This window comes from Ursus arctos, unplaced genomic scaffold (genome assembly GCF_023065955.2).
Source record: "Ursus arctos isolate Adak ecotype North America unplaced genomic scaffold, UrsArc2.0 scaffold_15, whole genome shotgun sequence".
NCBI lineage: Eukaryota > Metazoa > Chordata > Mammalia > Carnivora > Ursidae > Ursus > Ursus arctos.
Genome location: NW_026622819.1, coordinates 61,792,377 through 61,811,833, shown reverse-complemented (window position 1 = coordinate 61,811,833; position 19,457 = coordinate 61,792,377). Strand labels below are relative to the sequence as shown.

At 52.3% G+C, this 19,457-nt stretch overlaps 2 protein-coding genes across 4 annotated transcripts in view; one reads left to right on the top strand and one right to left on the bottom strand.

The window, feature by feature from the left end:
* THOC3 (THO complex subunit 3) overlaps positions 1 to 19,457 on the top strand; it is a 198,702-nt gene that overhangs the window by 67,233 nt on the left and 112,012 nt on the right. The gene's annotated exons all lie outside the window — the stretch shown is intronic.
* Positions 8,019 to 9,075, bottom strand: CPLX2 (complexin 2). Its single transcript, XM_026511008.4, has 2 exons — positions 8,904 to 9,075; positions 8,019 to 8,234 (listed from the first exon to the last, which is right to left on the bottom strand). The coding sequence occupies exons 1-2, from the start codon at positions 9,063 to 9,065 to the stop codon at positions 8,037 to 8,039; spliced, it is 360 nt and encodes a 119-aa protein (XP_026366793.2). The 5' UTR covers positions 9,066 to 9,075; the 3' UTR covers positions 8,019 to 8,036.

Here is a 19,457-nt window from a genome sequence, read left to right as displayed (position 1 = left end):
GCCTCCTGGCAACTTTTGGTTTAGGAGAAAGAAGGCCCTTGTCCGACTGTAATGAGCTCTCCCACACTGTGGGGAATGCAAGCAGAGAGTACCCTCTACCAAAGATGGCGCAAGGCGGACTCCTGGGTTGCATAAGAGGATAGATTCTTGACTTCCTCTGCTTTGATCCTTGTGGTAAAGAAAGTAAATGGTCAAGACATTGCTCCATTTGGGGGCCAGCCCATGCAAAGTACACTTAGTGCTTTTCCTGTCTTTTTATGGCGTGGACAGCAGACTGGCCACTAGACTGTCCCCAGGTGCCTCAAATCCAGAAGCCCCAAAGCAAACTCATTATCATCCCCCAAACTGGTCTCCACTAGCCTTCTAGATCTTGGAGAATAGAGCCACCCAAGATGGAGACACAGGCTTTTGCCTCGACCTCTTCCTCCTCCATGCCTCACACATCCAATCCTCAAGTCCTGCCAATTTGCCCTCTTGGGTAGCCCCCCAGTTTGTCCGCTTCTCCCACCCTTTGCCATTGCCTAAGGCCAGACCTCACCATCTCCAACCTTGACACTGTACCAGCTCCTTCCTGGAACCCAGTTCCTCCTCCTCACAGCCCTAATGATCTTCCTCAATCTGCACATCTGATCATGTCACAAGACCCTTCAGTGGCTCCCCATGGCCTGCAGGGAGAGCCCAAGCTCCACCTCCTGGCACCCTGTTGATGTTCTCAGGCTTTCAACTTTTCACCAAGAATGTAATAAGATCCTGCAGACGTCCCCTGCTTCTCCCTCCCTGACACCCACCACCCGTGTTGGACTACTTTTGTCTCCTCCCTGCCTTTGCTTGTGCCAGCCCCTCTGCCTAGAGTGCCCTCCTCTCCCACCAGGTTGACTTCTCATTTAAGACGCATTTCAGGGGCGCCTGGGTGACTCAGTCGTTAAGCCTCTGCCTTCGGCTCAGGTCATGATCCCAGGGTCCTGGGATCGAGCCCCACATTGGGCTCTCTGCTCAGTGGGGACCCTGCTTCTCCCTCTCCCACTCCCCCTGCTTGTGTTCCCTCTCTCCCTGTGTCTCTCTCTGTCAAATAAATAAAATCTATATATAAAAAAAAGACCCATTTCAGATCTTGCCTCCTCCAGGGAGCCTTCCCCAAGCACCCTGATTTGCCTGTATCACCGCACATGTTATGGTGGCTAATTGGACTGTTTATCTGCCCGTTTCTTCCATTAGCAGGTAGATTCTTGGTGGAAGGGGCCGTGTGATTGGTGTTTTTGGTACTTAGTACAGTGCCTAGCAAGTGGTGGGAGCTCAGTAAGTACTGTTTAAGAGACGGTTAGGACTCTAAGGAGAAGACCTTCAGGACTGAAAGTAAGAAGATGCTGTCATTTCCCGACCAGGGCACAGGGCACTGTGGGGTGCCACTGAGTGGAAAGGAGCGGCAAGGCAGGCAGAGGAAAAGCATCTGAGTGTCTGGGTCTGGATTATTTACTGAGGGACCTGGGTCTTGGGAAGACAGTGTCTGGCCTACTGAAAGAACACACATGGACTTTCAGGGAAGCCCAAATCCCTCATGTTCCATTGCTCTCCAATCTCCAGCCTTGGAAGGCCCTCAGAGCCCAGCCCCTGGCTCTGGGAATGGCTTCGGTCTTGCAGAAGCCCAGGGGGAGCCCACTGTTGGCCCTTATTCTGCTCTGACACACTTCCTCCACTACTTGGGACCCTGTGGTAGATGAGGTTTGGTTCTGGCTCCTCTGAGGCCCTGCTCAACTCTTGCTTCTTTGTAGGGAAGGGAGAAGTTGCCTCAGCCTCTGTTGGGGCAGACCCTAAGATGTCCCCCAGTGATCCCTGCCCTGCTAGTCACATCCTTGTGTAACCCTCTCCTTGTGTAGGCATGGGCAGGGCCTATGACTTCTAACCAATAGAATATGGCAAAAGTGATGGGATGTCACTTCCCCAATCAGTTTACATAACATTGAGCCTTCCATCTTACCAGCCGATGCTCTCTGTTGCCTTCTTGGCTTGTGTACTTTGATGAAGAAAGTTCCCATGTTGTGTGCTGCCCTAATGGAGGGTCCTACATAGTGAGATACAAAAGACAGCCACTGGCCAATAGTCAGCCAGGGATTGAGGCCCTTCAACAGGAACTAAATCTTGGCAGCAGTCACATGACCTTGGAAGATGTCCTTACTGTCAGTTGAGACACCAGCCCTGGCCTGCACCTTGACTGCAGCTTGGCAAGAGACACTGAAGCAGAGGGGCCAGCTCAGTTGTGCCTGGCCTCCCAGGAGAAATTGTGAGATGATCAACATGTGTTGCTTTAAGCCCCCAAGTTTGTGGTGGCTTGTTATGTAGCAGTGGATAACTAATGCAGCCTCCCATCGCACACTGGGCTCCCGACTCCAAGAGTCTAGGAGACTACCTTTAGTGCGCTAGTCCAGAATGATGGGCAGATCTGGGAGAAAGGCAGGATGGGTGATGTTAGGGCATAGGACAGAGAGGGGTCAGGTTCTGCCTCCCCTCCCTCTACTACCCAGTAGGTGCAGAAAGCTAAAGGAAAAGTGACTGTGGCCACCAAGTAAAAGGGACGGACATTGACCACTTGGACCCTGAGTCAGCATTGGGATTCCTGAGGACCCACTGCTGGCTAGACTCTGCAGTGGGGGCTGGGAGGCATTGGGGCACCAGCCAGCATGGCACCTATAGAGACTCCCAAGTTAGAGGGAGACATTGCAGCAACATAAATTACCATAGAATTTGCAAGGTGCCATTCATTGAATGCTTGGCATGCAGCACTAAGAGTGTGAGTGCTCGACCTCATTTACTCCTCACAACTGTGAAGGTCAGAACAATTATTATCCCATTCTACTTGCGAGCAAACACTCAGAGGGGTTAAGTGGCTTGTTCAAGATCACTCTGCTGGGTGACGGAACCCACCAGCCATCCCAGTGCTGTCTGAGCACGCAGCTGTGAGGCTCTGTGTTGTGAGCACAGCAACAGAGTCTGCTGTGGGTGTGGGGAAGGGGCTTGTGTCAGGGTGGGCTTCACACAGGAGATGACGTCTTAGCTACATCTTGAGAAGTTGAAGACGTATACCAGAGAGGGGGAGGGTACCATTCATTTCAGGCAGAGGGGACAGAGTCTGTAAACACAAAACAGCATGGTATGTGTGTGTGTGTGGGGGGGGGGGAGGCTTGGCTCAGAGTTGGGTGTGAGTCTGACCTGGCAGGTTGGGGTCAAATCACAGAGGGCCATTTTGACGATTTCGATGTTATCCTATAGGCAGGTGCTTTCCTATGGACCATTGAATGGTGTTGGGCAAGGGAATGACATGGTTAAGTTTGTGTTTTGATGAGTCTCTTCTAGGTGGGGTGGGGTGGTGGGGAGAGGATGCACAAAGGGAAAATGTAGAAGCTGGGAGACCAGTGTGTGAGGAATGGGAGGTACCTAGCCGAGTAGAGAAAAAAATGAGGCCCAGTTTAAGACAGAGCAACGGTGGGGGCAGCCAAGGGTGAAAGGGGCTCTGGTTTTGTCCTGACTCAAGGTCTGGGAAGTGTCTGTGTCCAGCAGCAATGCTGAGTGGTATCCTGTCGGTGTGTCCCCAGCTCCCACACATGGGCTGGCAGACATTAGGAACTCCCTCAGGGTTGGTGGGATGACCAGTGACAGACCTCTGCCCACCCGTGGGACCTGGCTTCGTGTTGCTCTGCCACATCCCGAGGAGCTTTCAGAGAAGGATGGCCAGGGATGGGGTGTGGGTACTGCGACCAGGCTGGGACACCAGCTCCACGGGTTCATTGCACAGTTGACTTTGAAGGGCAGGAGGTGAGTGGCCCTGAATCTCTGGGGCCAGCCCTGACTCTGGCCTCAGTTGATTTCTGGAGTCATTTCCAGGGTCCCGGCCAGCAGTGAGGGTAAAGTGGAAGGTTTTCTGGGGCCTCTTGAGCACTGCAGCTCAGCTCCCTCTCACCTCAGCTGATGCCCCATGTCGCCCTGGCGATGCCAACAGACAGAAGAGGACAGACAGACCAAGAGTTGCTGTACAAGGTCTTTTCTTTGTTGTCATGGTTGATTTGGTACATCTTAGCATCTGCGTCATACAAAGGGGGGAGCAACAGCCATGGCTTTTGGTCAGGTTCAGGGGGCATGAGGGGGTGCCCCTCCCCTCCCCCCAGGCACTGACACATTTAAAGAAAGCAGAGCAACAAGGACACAGCACAGATGTGGGAAAGGGGTTCCCCCGCGAGAGCAGGATGGTCGTCCTCACCTGGGTCTCACTAGGACCCCCACCCCAGGGCCAGCACAAGCACCTCCCAGTCTCTCCCCAGTGAAGGAGGAGGGCAGCAGGAGCAGCAAGGGGAGTAGGGACATATGGGAGGAGGCATGTTCTCAGGCCCAGGAGACATACCTCACCTGAGCCATCTGATCCCCAGCTGCCTGTCCAGTCAAGGGTGTGCAGGACCCTAGGACGGAGCAGCCGGGCGGTGGGGCTCTCAGGGCTGGGGGTCTGCCCATTCTACTCTAGCCAGAGCCTGTAGGGCAGCTTCGTCGCCCACTAGCTGTCCCACCTGAGTGGGGCCTGGGCTGCTGAGATACTTCTGTTCTCTCTCTCTCCCTCTTCCCCTGCTACTTCCCTCCCTCTCTCTTTCCCTCTCTGTCTCTGTCTCTCTCTCACACACACCCCCTATTTAAGAGGGTCTCTTGACTTCCTGCTTGCCTTTGGAGGGGACCCCACACAGTATTGCAGGTAAGGACACCTTCCAGGAGCTGAGGCTGTCTCTGTGTGCAGGTCCTGGCTCACGGCCAGCACCCAGCATGGGTGATCCAGAGAAGCCTTCTCCCTCCTCTCTGCTGGTGAGTTCCCAGGCATGCAAGTCTGGCCGTGGCCTTCCCTGGCAACCACGCATGCCCACATCAGGTGGTGCCCACTCCCTTGCATCTCATTGTTTTCACCATATACAAATGATTGCTCCTTCTTATTACCCTGGCTGGAGAGTGTCTCCCTGATATGTTGTAAGTGTGCGCTGAATGCTGGGACTGCTCCCCCCCATCCCAGCCTCCTAAGTATATCACATGCACACTGCCCCATTTATGTGTGGCACACCCATCCCCCTCCCATCCAGTGGGCCGCACACACTTCCCACCCCAGGTACGTCGTGTGAACATCCTTTCCCTGCTAGAGCATACCCCACACATATTTTGTTCCCTCTCTCCCTCCACATGAGTGTGTTGCACACAACATCTTCACTGGGTCACACGTTAGCTTCTTTCCACAGTCAGGTCTGTATCAGGAATGACAGTTATCATGTCCCCCCGGACCTGACAGTGATTACCTGGCAGTGGTTGGAGGCAGGTATGCCCCATGCTGAAATTCTCCCTTGCTCCCACCTCCAGGAAGACTTCTAGTCCTGCTTCTCAGGAGTAGGCCTGAGGAGTCTGGAGGAGTCTAGGCCATGCACCAGACTAATCCAGCCAGCCGGGAGGGTAACTCCTATGGGGAAAACCCTGAGCCCACTCTGGGGGTGCAGAGGGGCTGTGGAGACCACCAGGGACATCCTCTGAGGGTCTGGTATCCCTCACGACCACCTGGGATATCTTGCATGGCTGGGTTCCCCTGCTCATCTGAAGCTTCCTGAGGCTCACTCTGTACTGCCCATCTGGCATTCTCTATGCCCTGGCACTAGCTTTGAGATCTGTGGGCCCCTGTCAAGGGGGAGACCTTTTTGAACGCTTGGGATCCACATCTGTGTCTGGGTGGGGCTCACACACACGGTTTGGGGAGGCCTGGGGCCCCTGGACTGGGCCCTGCCTGTCTCTATCCCAGGACCCCAGGGCTCTAGAGAATGACCATCCTGCCCGGGAAAAGAGACACAGACAAACAGACAATAGGGGTGCGAGGTGGCTCCCCATCACAGACACAGGCACAGACACAGGCCCCCTGGGTGGGGGGCAGGACACGGAGGCACAGGGGAGGGGGCGGGGGCGGGGGAGAAGGGCAAATCCAGGGAGCTGGAGCTGCTGAAGCCCTGCTCCCTAGAGAAGGGACAGACCAGGGGATTTTTCTGGTTCCCTAAACATATGGATTGTTTTGTCTCGTCTTTAAAGTATTGCAGTCTAACTGATATGGCTTTAACTATTGGAAACGGACAGAGAAGACACATGTCTCTCTCTGAACTGAAAGCATAAATCCACTAAAATGGAAAACCTGCAGAATGCAAACTGGGGTCAGTGGGGCAGGAGCTTCAGGGACAGGCAAGTCGCCCCCTCCCTGGGCCCTGCTTTTGGGGTAGGCCCTGGTGGGGGCCCAGCATGGCTTCTTGGGGCACTGCCAGGGTCAGTCCCAGTGGGCTTCTGAGGACCTCAGGCAGGAACCCCCCAAGGGCGGGAGGACTCTAGGCCAAGGACAAGGTCTCCTGTTGGATGTGGCCACCCATGACCAATGGTTTTGGGGCCACAAGGGGGCATCTTACCTATGTTCGTTTTCCCTAAGCACACATTCTGCACACAACTGCCTATTCAGAGCCACACACATGCGCACAACAGTCTCAGCACATCTGACATTCTCTCAAACACATACTTCCTCCACATCTAACACGTACCTTCTCTCCAGACACACATGCCATTTTGAAAACACATGCAGACACAAGCCGACATGTGCAAACTCTACCACAAGATGGCTAGAAAACAGAAACGACACAATCTCAATTCATACACACCTCCTCAAACAAGCACACATACACAAGGCTACCTACCATACCCGGTCTCTACCTAACACGGGGACGTGATTACACATGCAATCTCAAGACATGTACACTCTAATGACACACCTACAGGTACAGTCTTTGGACACACAATTGCTGGTGCAGTCTCTGCAACACACACTTTCCTCTCTCATTTGCTCCATGGCCCCCCAGTTCTTACACAACTGACTGAGCAGGAGGCCTTGACAGTTTGGGGTGGGGGGGGGGAGAAATGTCATTTTCACACATCCCAGAGGAGAGTTTGTTCTTGGCCAATGAGATGAATGGACAGATGCCTTCTGTCAAGTGGAAACTGGCTTCTCCCCAAAGCCTTGGGGCTTTGGCCAGGAAGGGTCCTCCTGGGGACCATGGGGCCCTGGAAGCACATGGACAGGATGGGGTGGGGAAGTGGGGTGGATAAGAATGGGGCAGCTTGGCTGTACCAATGGTGGGGTCCCATGGCATGGGCCATCGCTGCCCAATGGCTCCAAGTATTTTCTGGGGGTCCTGGGCAGCCCCTTGGCTGGGCAAACTGGGCCCAGCCTGGCAGTGGGGCCCTAGGACCCAAGTGGAGGAGGGGAAACAAGGGGTTGCTCTACCCTGGGGACTCTCCACAGATGAGTTAAAGTCCAAAGAGGATCCATTTGGAGGGACTGGCTTGGCAGGGGCTATACCTCTTCAGGTGGGGGTTGGGAGAGGAGTGATCCTGGGCTGGGTGTAATCTCGGGGAGGGAAGAAGGAGAGCCCCAGACTCCTGCCCAGACCTAGGCCTGGCCAGAATACAGCGGGGCCTCTCAGTGGGCCCTCACAGGGCAGGCTTACCCTGACTCCCTTCCTCAGAGCCAGGCCACTCAACGCCCCTGCCCTGACCTGGAAGCCCCCTGGGGGTCAGAGGCCAAAGGTCAGCATGCTGGGCAGGGCTGGAATGTGTCTTACTTTGGCTGGCTGGGGACAATGGTCCTCCTGGCAGTGGGGTGCATGAAGGAATGTATGGGGGTTACCACACTAGCATAGACCTTAGGCTTCTGGAGGGGGCCCTCAGTGCCTCTGGCACTGGGTTCAATGCCCCCTCCTGGGGGAAAGCTGCCTTCCCTTTTTCAAGCAACTTGGAAGTGAGGTGGGGGCTGGATACCCTGGGATGAAGGGGGTGTGAGGGAGTGCTGAGAGGGAGGAGTCCCTGGCCGGGGAAGGGGGGCAGAGGTCAACTGAGGTTTTCCCCTTCAGAATTGAGACTTAACTGAATAAAAAGAAAAGAAAGAATTAAAAAAAAAAAAAAAAGGAAAAAGTGGAGTGGGAACAGGGCAGGAGGGCCGGTTACTTCTTGAACATGTCCTGCAGTGGCCCCGGGAGGTATTTGAGCACCGTGTCCAGGATGCTCTCCTCCTCTTCCTCCTCCTCATCCCCGCAGCCTGCAGGGATAGCCTTCTTGGGCCGGGTCAGGCTCCCCTCGCAGGGCTGCTCCAGGGCTGCCTTTTCCTCTGCCTCCTTCTCTTCCTTCTTCTTCAGCCCGTACTGGGGAAGAGGAGGGCAGACATGAGCATGAATGGGGCAAGGAGAGATCTGGGTGGGTCTCAAGGTCATGCAGGCTCAGCTGGGGCCGCTCATGGAAACTCCCCAAGCCTCAGCCCTCTCATCTATAAAATAGGGATAAGGATGCCTTCCTTATGGGATTGTGCCTGTCCTTAACAGGTGCCCCAGAAGAGTCTGTGCATAGGGTTTCCTTTAAAATTACTACCTCCCCGTAATAACGTCTCTGCTCTTCTGAAACCCCCCAGGATTTGACATCTCAAAGTCTTCCCCTATGATTTGAGCTAATGGGAGGCTACTTATAGCCTTGGTTTTTGGCAGTGGTGAGACTAGACATGTACTGAATTGTTTGGCAGAGGGCGGGAGCTGCAGACCCATTGAAAGTGACATGTAAGTGTAACAGGTGCTCCGGGCACTATGGAACTTTCCTAAAAGTCCCAAATTCTGGATTGCAAACGTTTGGTCTCCAGTGTCTTCGGTACAAGACTGTGGGCCATAGCAGCAAACATTAGGGAAAACCTCTCATGAGCATTATCTTATTTAACCCCCATAGCGCTCCTTTGAGGGAGCTGTTCTGTGACACTCATTTTACCCTATGAGGAGAGTGGTGCTCAGAGCCAGGTCTAAAGTGAGAGCAGGGACTCAGGCGCTGACCTTATCTCGGATCTGCTGCCGGACCTTCTCGCGCTCTGCCTCCATGCGCGCATGCTTGGCCTTACGCTCCTCCTCCTGCTGCCGCAGAGCCTCCTGTCGCTCCTCCTCCTTCTTCTGCGCGTCTGGGTCCTTCTCCTCCTCTCCCCCCAGCATCTTCCCCATATCCTTGGTGGCCCCTACAGTGGGTGGTTTGGGGAGGGAGAAGGAGGGGGTAAGAGGGGGACAGAGCTGGGGATAGAGGGGCGTGGCGCTCTGCGGACCCCTCCCACCTAGGTTGGGACCCAGGTCGGGGAGTGAGGGGTGCTGGGCTCGGGCCTCACCTCCAAGGGCCTGCTTCATGACGAAGTCCATGACGCCAGCTCCAGTTAGCGTGCCCTAGCCCACAGCCGAGTTTGCATGCAGCGCTCCTGGCAAGGCCTGGCTCAGGGAGATGTGTCAACCTGCAAGAGTGGAGTCGGGGATCAGACGGGAGAGGCCTCTGCACAGACAGATGGCAGCCTCACCCTGGTTCAGGCCCCAGGCTCCACCAGCTGAAGCTAGGACCCAATGCCCTGGCACCCATGGAAAGGAGATGGAAAGGGGCTATTTCCTGAGTACTTGCTGCATGCCACACACATTTGCGTGGCCACATATCTTTGGATTCTGATTTTAAAACCTTCATCTTGACCTTATTGCTTTAATTTGGTTGAAGCCAGGAGTGGAGAAAGAACCTAGGAGTGCTCGACAAAACCTGGAATTCAGAGTCAGGCAGACAGAGCTGGGTTCTCATGCCTCCCTCATTCCTTATTTGCCATGTGACATTCAGCCAGTTACTGAACCCCCTTGAGCACCCAGTTTCCTTGACTATATGAAAGAATGGCAAAGCCTCTTTTCCCAGGACTACTGTGGAGACTGGAGAAAATTTCAGCCTGGATCAATCCCTGGATGGAATGAGCACACTTAGGACCCCAGCAAATCAGAGGCCAGGTAAAAAGAGAACAGTCAGCTTGGATGAGCATATCTAGACTTATGAAATTAGACAAATGGAGAAATAAGTCACTTTTATTGCAACAAACATGTACGTTTTTATGTTTTATAGCTTAATATTGATTTTTATTTTGAATTACACATGGGGGTTGGAGACATGATAATCTTCTTGGGACTTAGGGCCTTTAAATACCAAGCACGGGCCTTATAAGCACTCAGCTTATGTTAGTCCTCCCCTTCTCTTTAAATTACCTTCAGTTTTTATTGTATTGTTTATTCTTTTTTTTTTTTTTTTTTTTTTGGCCTCCAAAGGTTTTCTCCAAATAAAATCTTAATGGAAATCTCCATATGCAAAATACGTAGAAATGGAACTATTCCAATGTCAGTGGGGAGGGGTAGAGAGCTTGGAGCTTCCCTCTACTGTTGACCTCCTTCTACCTTGTTCCCTCCACATCCCTGAGAATTTGAACCCTGATATAACTCTTAGATTTCCTTTCTATTTCCACCATTCAATTTCACTGATTTTTTCATAGACAAAGCCACCATATATCCCCCTTTGGGTGTGAATGGGAACATGCATGAACTATCCAAAGTGTGATGTAGTCACCTGGGGCCAGGCCTCCTTCCCCCAGGCCTGTCAGCCCACACAGCCTTGGGTTCTTTATGATTTGCTAGGAGGAAAAAGGGAAATGTTGGCAGAGAAGCAGGCTGGATATCACAACCAGGTTGAGTTCAAGGTCACTGGCTGTTTGTTGATGATGGATTTTCCTCATTTCTTTCAAAATGAGAAATCATATCAACAGACTGAGATCTTTCCATCAAATGGGGCCCAAGAGTTTATTTGAGGACTTCTATGTGATCATACCACCTGACAGGTTGTTTGGAGGAGGGCAAATCATGATGGAGTAGAAAAACATCGCCAGGGACTTTAGCATCAGACATACCTGCTTAGAAGTCTGGGCTCCAATACTCCCTGGCTGTGGTCCACTGGGAAAGCAGTGTGCTCCCTGCCAGTGAGCGGAGTATTAAGCCCACCCTTGTACTGGTGTTTGAAGAGGAGATACTGGTCAAGTGCCTGGCGTGTAGCAGCTGCTAGTTAATGTTGACTGTTGCTGACTGTGTATTTGTAAGGACATGCAAAAAAGGAGCAGGATTTCCAGGAAATGCAAGAGAGCCCACCCTGACCCGGAATTCTGAGTTTGAAGGCAGCTCAGCTCAGTCAATTAAGATGTTTTCACTTGATTCAAAAGCATTGTGAAGAGACTACATTTCTAAGAACAGGAAATGAACAATTTAATAATCATATGATTTCAGGAAACTATTGGGTTCCTCCTCTGTGTTTCCATGCAGCTCAAGGAATTGTCAGGTGGTGCTGGAGGATGCAGGACTCTAATTTGAGATGTCTCCAATTGGTCCACAGGGCTTTAGGTCCAGCCTCATCCCTAACTTGCTGCTCTGGCAAGTCTCTCTCTTGGACCAGATAATCTTCTGGGCCCTCTTCCCAGTGATTCTGTTGGAGCAGTCCTGCAGCATTTGAACCCCCGGCCACCCCATTGTATCCTCAAGTCCTTCTCCTGTCTTGGTTCTGTGACTCAGTTCTTTCCTCTCTCCCGTCTCCCACTGTACTCTCTCCTCTCCTACTGCTCCATCTCCCCTCCCCACCCCAGTTTTGCTGCCTCCTCTTGTTCCTTTCCTTTCTTCAGTAAGTGTGTTCCGTAGGACTCTGACTTCAGCCTGTTCCTCTTTCTCCTCTCTAATGTTTCCCTAGGGGAACTCATCCTTTCTTGGGCTTTAATGGTACCTAGGCATCTTCTGCGGTCTCTCAGACCCCTATATTCATTTATCCAACAATTTACAATTGAGCACCTACTATGTACCAGGCAGTGTGTTAGGCACTGGGGGTGTAACCGTGAACAAGACAGACAAAATCCTGCCCTCATGAAGATTACATTGTGGAGTGTGTGTGGTGTGAGTGAGTGTGTGTGTGTGTGTGTGTGTGTGTGTGCGTGCGCTTGTGTGTGTGTAGGGAAATAGGCAATAAATGAGTCAAGAAATACACTTGCCTTCCTCTTGAACATCTCCCTCTGGATAACCCATGGCACCATTCAGAGTCAACATGCCATCTCGCTGTCACCACACCATCTCCTTCTCCGGACTCTCCTGCTTCTAAGGATTCTTTCAGCAAACATTGATTACCACCCCTCCCCACCCCCCAATATGCAAAGTACATCTACTCAGTTGAGGGCTGAGTCTTCTGGATACTTACATCCCTGTCACTCTAGGTGCCCCCCCTTACTGAAGCCTGCTGGGATTATTTAGCAGCTTCTTGGGTCCACCCCAGAGTCCTGCTGCCCACTCCCAGCGTGGCTCTCTCAGCTCTCAAGTAACTTCCTGTTCATCCTGTTAAGGCTTCCCTAACCAATTTCTCACGGCCCAGTGTCGTCCTACCCTATCGCCTTGAACAGGTGACTTTCCTCCCACTTCATGTGGCGCATTGGAAGGCTTGTGGGCTCTGGATCAGGCATACTTGACTCTGATCCTGAACCTGCTACTTTTTAGCTCTGTGATGGTAATTGACTTAACTTCTCTCCCTTGTACAGTGAGGATTACAATACCACGTTGAAAGGTTAGAAATAATGTATGCAGTGCGTTTGGCGCCTGAAAGGGGGGGGAGCTCAGTAAATGGTGACTGTTACCATTATCAAAATGATTGATGCCAGCTGGTATGAGCTCCTGCTACCTGCCTTCCCAGCTTCTGAAGATGAGGTCCCCCTCCTTCCTCCTGAAGTTAATCTATCTGCCTGTGCTGCAGATCTTCTCTCCTTACACCTCCTCTTTGAGCCTTTCATGCTCCCTCTTCCTCACATCCTCAGTCTCTTCTCTAGAAGTCTCTTTATCCCCTTCCTTCTCCAGCTCCTGCTCTGACCACCTTTCCCTTAATCTCTGCCTTCTACCTTTGTGATGAAGTGGTCTCCACTTGGTGTCTCCACTCCTTCACCTCTGGGTCAGCCCTGTGGCTCTGTGAGATCAGAGATGTGCTGCTTCTGCACTATCACCGGAATTGCCCTCGTCAGAGTCACCAGAGGCCTCCCGGATGCCAGACCCTGGAGTGTTTTCACAGCTTTCCAGCTCTCCCATCCCTCTGTGGCGTCAGATGTCAACGATGACTCCTATTCTCTCCCCATCCCTCTATTTTTCAGCCCTCTTCTTGGATCTCCTGAATTCTATGACAGAGCACTCCTGTGGTCTTCAGACTCCTTCTCAGACAAGTCTTCTCTCTCCTTTGCTGACTTCTTTCCTTTAAAATGGAGATGTTCCCCCAAGCAATCTCTCTCCCTCTTCCCCTCCTGCTGTCCTTCCTTCCCCCACTGTCTCCCTTGGGACTATCACCTAATGCTATTGATTTATGCCCTTTATTCACAGACACCACCCCCCCCCAACTTGCACATTTAGTTTTCTGCTGGATATTGTCACATGGATAATCTCAGATTCAATCTGTCCGAAGATCAATCTCATCCTTGTTTCCCTCACCCAACCATCTTTTCTTCTAGTGTGCCTTGTTCCAACTGCCTGAGCTGAAAACTCTGGAGTCAGTGATTTCTTTATTCATTCACTCACTTACTCACTCACACTACCAATATTCTTTGAGCATCTACTCTGACAGGTACTGTTCTGGATGCTGGGCTGTGGCAGGAAACAAGGGAGTCACATTTGCTCTCAGAGCATTCAGTTAGGTGGGGAGATAGACACTGGACAAAAGACCACACGAGGAATTGGTGAGTTAAAACTGGAATGGGGTACTGAGAGAGAAGTCCGGAGACTGTAGCTTCATGATGCATCCTGCCTCCACACCCTCTTCTTCTACAGCTGCTAATGTCTTGGTTCAGGGCCTCGAGGTTCTGGATTTGTGTATAACCTCTACGTCTGTCCCTCCCTCAGTTCTCATCCATCCTCTACGTGGCTGTCCAATTAATCTTCATAAAGGGCAGATCTGCTCATCAAACACACTCTGCAATGGCTCCCCATGGCCTTGTTAAACTGACCACAGTCCTTGTGCTGACCTTCAAGTCCTGCACAGTCTAGCACCTGCCTGCCTTGCCATTTCTTTCCCATCCCTCACATGTGCCTCTGCTTCATCTATACCCCAACACATATTCTATTCAACATCCACTAGGCATTTGTTTGTGCTGTTTTTACAGCCTGGGAGCCTCTTAACCTCCTCTCTGCCAGTTCAGATCCTAGCTTCACTACTTACTAAGTGACCCTGAGCAAGTGGCTTAATCTTTTCTCATCTGTAAAATGGAGACAATAACACCCATGCTCAAGGCACGTTGTGAGCATTAAACGAGATAATGCAAATGAAGTGCTTAGCCTAGTGTTTGGCACATAGTAGGTGCTCAGTACATATTAGCTGTCATCATCACTGTTAGCAGCAGCAGCAGCAATATTAATTTTCAAAGCTCCCTTTCAAACATCGCTCCCTCTATGAAATACCCTGTATCTCCTAGGTGGATGTGATGGTGTCTTCCTCTTCTGAGATCCACAGTACTTTCTAGGGCAGCCTTGCTTGCCTCCAGCTCATGCGCTCTGTCCAGCTATGTGTCTTTCCCTTCACTCTGAGTTCCTTTCAGGGCAGGGCCTATATCTTGCTCATTTCCCTTATCCCAGAGTCCATAACATCTCCTGGTTCATGGTAGAGCCCCATGGCATATTTGCTGGATTGAATTTAATGTGTGTCAGTGAGTATGTGAGTATACGCATTCAGAGTATGATCCTGCGTGTCTGACTCTGAACTTAGGTATCGTGTGAGTCTGCGTGAGCGTGTGTGCAGGCGTGTGTGTAGATATTTTGCCATATGCCTGTAGGAGTGCTGAGGTCGGGCAGGTTGCATGCAGTTGAGGATTTTGGCCAGACCGCCAGGAGGCGCTCTTCAGCGGTTCTGCGGGAAACCTTGGTCTATCCCTGCGCGGGAAGGGTGGTGGTGGTTGTGGGGTGGTGGTGGTGGTGGTGGTTGTGATGCTGGGCTGGGGGAGGGGAAACAAAAAGGGGGAGAGGGAGGGGTGCTGCTGCAGCACGTTTCCGTGCCTTTAGCGCATCCAGGACCTAGGACACATTTTCAGCTTTCCCTCCCGACTTCCTCCAGCCTGTCCCAGCCCGAAGGCAGCAGAGGTACCTCCACAGGCTTGGCCTTCTGAGCCCCAAGCGTTTTCGAGACTGGGCCCCACCATCCGACAAGCAGATTCGGGCACCTGCAGTGTTTGTCCTTGTGACTGTTTTTCTGTTCTTATGGTTTAAGTCCAGGCTGTATTCACCGCAACTCAATCCAATACTAATTTGCTTTTCACAGGGGACCCTAACGCTAATGGCGGTGGCAGAGAAGGGGGATGTCCCTTTATCCCCCACCCCACACCCACTCTACGCTCCTGGAAAGGAGAAGCACTGGGGGAGGGGAAGGGGCAGTGGAGGATGGGAGGGGGTAGGGAACCGGCTCCCTCAGAAAAGCGGAAGTGGCGGGGGCTTCTCTGTCCCCCTGCAGAAGAGGATAAGAATCCAGGCGCCCCTCTCCCGGTCCCCTGCGGAGACCAGCACAGCCAGCAGCTCTGCCCTGGAGCTCCCGGTTAGCCACTGAGAGCGCCCCTCCCCCAACGCACAAAGCTCCAATCCCAAGACCCAGCCAGGTATCAAACTTTGATGGGGGAGGGGGCAGAGTGGGGCCCGCGAGGGCCTTAGATGGGACGGTAACTAACGACCCTAGGCAGAGAACGTGCGCTGGCCAAACCTCGGCTTCTCCTCCTGCGAGGGCAAATAGTCCCCTTGGCCCCTCACCTCCAATCGACGTTTTAGGCTTTTCTCCCCTCCACCTTCGGCCTGTCCTCCCCCCTCCCGGCGCCCTCTGACTCACTCCGGGAGCCGAAACCCCTTCGGGGGCGGCTCCCTCCTCCCGGACGAAGGGGGCTCTGGAGGGTTCTAGGTTAACCACAGCCTGAAGTAGCTTAGATCGACGTCCCCCCATCCCTAACCCCGTCAGCTCGAAGTTGTTCTCTAGGTTCAGACTTGAGTCTCCCGACGCCCTCGAGGGCGGTCCTGGCTCCCCAGGAGCCGGACTGTTTCGGGCTTCTGCCCGGAGGTCTCCAGGTCAGGGGCCCACTCCCCAGTTTGCTCAGGCTTCACTCCCTTCCCTCCGCCTGCTCCCTTCACCCTCGCGGGGAGCTGTCCTTTCAGTACCACGGCGAGCGCGCCGAGGAAGGTCCCCGCTGCTGCCGCGCAGCCGCCCTTTCCGGCTGCCGGCCAGTCTTGGGGAGCTGTCCCCTAGAAAGCCGTACTCCCCAGCCTCCCAGGCTGCCCTGCAGCCTCACAGCGAGAGCCGGGACCCTGTTGCCCACAGCCCGGCTCCGCCCTCCCGGCCCGTGGTCAGCACCGACCTGGCGGTCCACGAAACCGTCTGAGCCACTGCAGGGCTCCGCGTACTCAGCGAGGCGGTTCCTTCTGCTATTCCAGCTCCCGCCGCCGCCTCGTGCAACTCCACCAGGAGAGCTGGGGCCGCTGCTGCTGCCGCGGGCGGCTGCCGGAGGCGCCCTCCAATCACGCCCCTCAGCCAGGCCCTGACGTGCTACAGCTCCCCTTCCAGATGGGAAATTCAAATCTCTCTCTCTCTTTCTCTCTCTCTCTCTCTCTCTCCCTCCCTCTCTCTCTCGCTCCCCCTCTCCCTCTGCATCTCCCTCTCCTTCTCCCTCTTCTTTTCCTCTCCCCCCATCTCCTCCCTCTCTCCTCTCTCTTCCTCCTCCCTCTTCCTCTTCCTTTCCCATTCTTCCTCCTTCTCCCCTCTTTTCTCTCTCCAGTCCCTTTCCCCCTCCACCTTTCGCTGTCCCCTCGCCCCCAGACCCCCCCCCCCCCACCAATTTCCCCTGCAGCCACCTGTCCTGGTCAGAGCTCTTAAGACCACAAGCTTGTTGCCTCAGTGCACTGAGGGGAGGATGGAAGGTTCTTTAAAGCAAAACTCAAAGAATACCTGCCCAGGAAAGCCCTTCTGATTCCTCCAGGAAGAACTGGTCACACTCTTCTCAGGATTTCTGCCACCCCCTAGACACACCCCTGTTTCAGAGGCTCTTGTTCCTCTATTTGCTTGTCTCTTGCCTGTGAGCTCCTGTAGGACAGGGCCACCATCAGATCATCTTTACAGTCCCTCAGCATCATGTCCTGGCACAGGAATACTTAAGAAACACTGATGGATCATGTGGGTAAGGCCCCAACAGGGGGTAAGGAATCCTTCATGTGGACCCAGAGGAAGAAGACTGCTGCAAAATTCAGTGTAAAATTCACTTGCCAATCCCTTGTAGATCTGATATCCTGTGAAGAATAAGGGATTGTTTGGCAAACTTTATTCTAGAAGACTATTTCTTTCTCTTGTATGCCCAGGGAAGAAAAGGGACCTCCAAGAGGCAGGGCAACATCTGCCCCCACCCCTGGGACTTTCCTCCCCCTCTCACACTCATTTCTCATTTTATTACTGTCTCCTAATGAGGCTCTTCATTCTGCCTGCTGTCTTTTGGCTCTACAATGCTTTCTTTAATCCAGCCCAATGTGTAAGAAAATGGCTTAGGAGAGGAGGGGCCTTTCATCAGGTCTTTGAAGATTTGCAGGAGTTTATGCATCAATCAGGGTTATGTCAGAGGGAAGATGACTTCTGCTTCTGTAAGGGGATGGCTTCCTTCCAAGGAGGGAGCAGCAAGAGCTGCAGAAGGACAGGACTGGGAGAGGAAGGAGGTATGATTTTGTTCCAAAAGGAGGGGACTGTTCCTTTGCACAAGTTCAGAGCAGAGACCTCAAAGCAAGGGACCTCCACAGGTCAGAGGCCATTGGCAGAACCACTGTCCTTGCCTACAGAGTCCCTCTTCTGCGACCCATCTCTGTTCTCCCCTTACAGGCTATGGCTTGGTATAGGGAAGGCCCTTTCTTTATGGCTGAGTTCTGTTTAACACTGTGTTGGGCCATCAGCATGCTTATTTTTAATTTTTCTTCCTTTCCTGAGGCAGACACTAATGGAGGAGGGGCAGAGGGGAGGCTGTTTGATTAGAATGACTTAGACTTGCCACTAATGCCTGAGGGGAGTTCTGGGCAGGGAGATCTGACATCATGCCATTTCAAGACTCACAGGCCTCCTCTCTCCCCTTCCCCCTCCTTTCTCACTGTTCCTCTAGAACAGCAGCTCAGTGAATGGGACCCGGCTGGCAGCACTCTAGCTACAGTTGGGGTTTTTCCACAACGGGCATTATCTTTAACATGAACATTATCCAAGCTGGGCTAAAAATCCAACTATCCTTCAGAAAAATATGGAGTTCAGTTCTGGACACTGTACTTTAAGATGGATTTAATAAGCCTGTGTATGTTTAGAAGAGAAAGGGTGGGTTGGTGGTGGGTGCCTGGAAATCAGATCAAATGAGGGAGAGTTGAAGGATTTGAAGATGTTTCACCTGGAGGAGAAGATGCTGAAGGGCAAGGCTTGCTCAGTTTGTAATTCTAGCACTTAGCATGGTGTCTGGCAGAGTCGGTGCTAAGGAAATGCTTGTTGCATGAATGAATGACCACTGCAAGGAAAGAGGAGTTCTATTGTTTTTTTATCAGCCCTGAAGACAGAATTAGGGCAATGGGGGAAAGGTAAAGGGAGGCCGACAGAAGCTCCACGAGGAAGAATCTTCTATCAATTGGAGCTGTCCAGCCATAGAATGGACTGCCTCATATTAGGTAGTGAGTTCCCCATTCCCTGGAAAATGACAGTTGGATGGCAGGTGACAGCTAATGCCCCCTTTGAACTCAAGCTTCTGTGAGTCTATAAAAAATTATATGAGCTGACATGAATCATGTCTAGCTGCAGAAAATCTTACTGGTGAATAAAAGGACAGCTCAGTCAAGCTTTGTTGGCTTCATCCCGTTGACTGATTAGGGGTAAATCAGGGCACTGTAGCCACTGATGCTTTCTGTTGAAGAAAGATGGTGGAGAGCTGAGTACTTGCTCCCTGTTCACTCTTGCCAGCCTAGGCATGGTTCCTAAATACTGTCCATGTAGAAAAGTCACTAAATATTTTAGCCATTTCCTAATGATTATAATACTACTAATCATAGCAACCATCAGGCCCCCATTATGTCTCAGGTGCTTAGTTTGGTGCTTTGCATAAATTACATTCTCTCCTTTAGTTCACACAAACCTCTTTCCAAGGTGGGGAAGTCAATCCCCTGGGAGATACAGTGAGTCTTTGGCATAGCCAGAATTCCAGCCCAGGCCTGCCTGACGTTGAGCTCTGGGGTCCTTTCACCCCCCTGGGCTGCTTCTCTTCTGACACATCCCACAGCCTATGGAAATGTAACTTTTGCTCTGCAGATTTTTTTTTTTACATTGACATTTATCATCTTCCCTGTTCTCCAGTTTCTCACTTAAAAAAAAAAAAAAAAAAGAACCTGCCTTGAATTCACACCCAGATTGGGGTCCTCATGTCATGTGGGTTGTCAGCATCTCCTTCATCTCCTGCATCTCTAATCCAGCCCGCTGTGAGTCCCCCCTCCCCCAGCCAGCCTCAGGTCCTTGCTGAGCCT

Coding starts and splice junctions, on each gene's coding strand:
- CPLX2 (XM_026511008.4), bottom strand. CDS start 9,065: ATGGGGAAGATGCTGGGGGGAGAGGAGGAGAAGGACCCAGACGCGCAG. Junction 8,235..8,903: donor GGCAGCAGATCCGAGATAAG/GTCAGCGCCTGA, acceptor CCTCTTCCCCAG/TACGGGCTGAAGAAGAAGGA.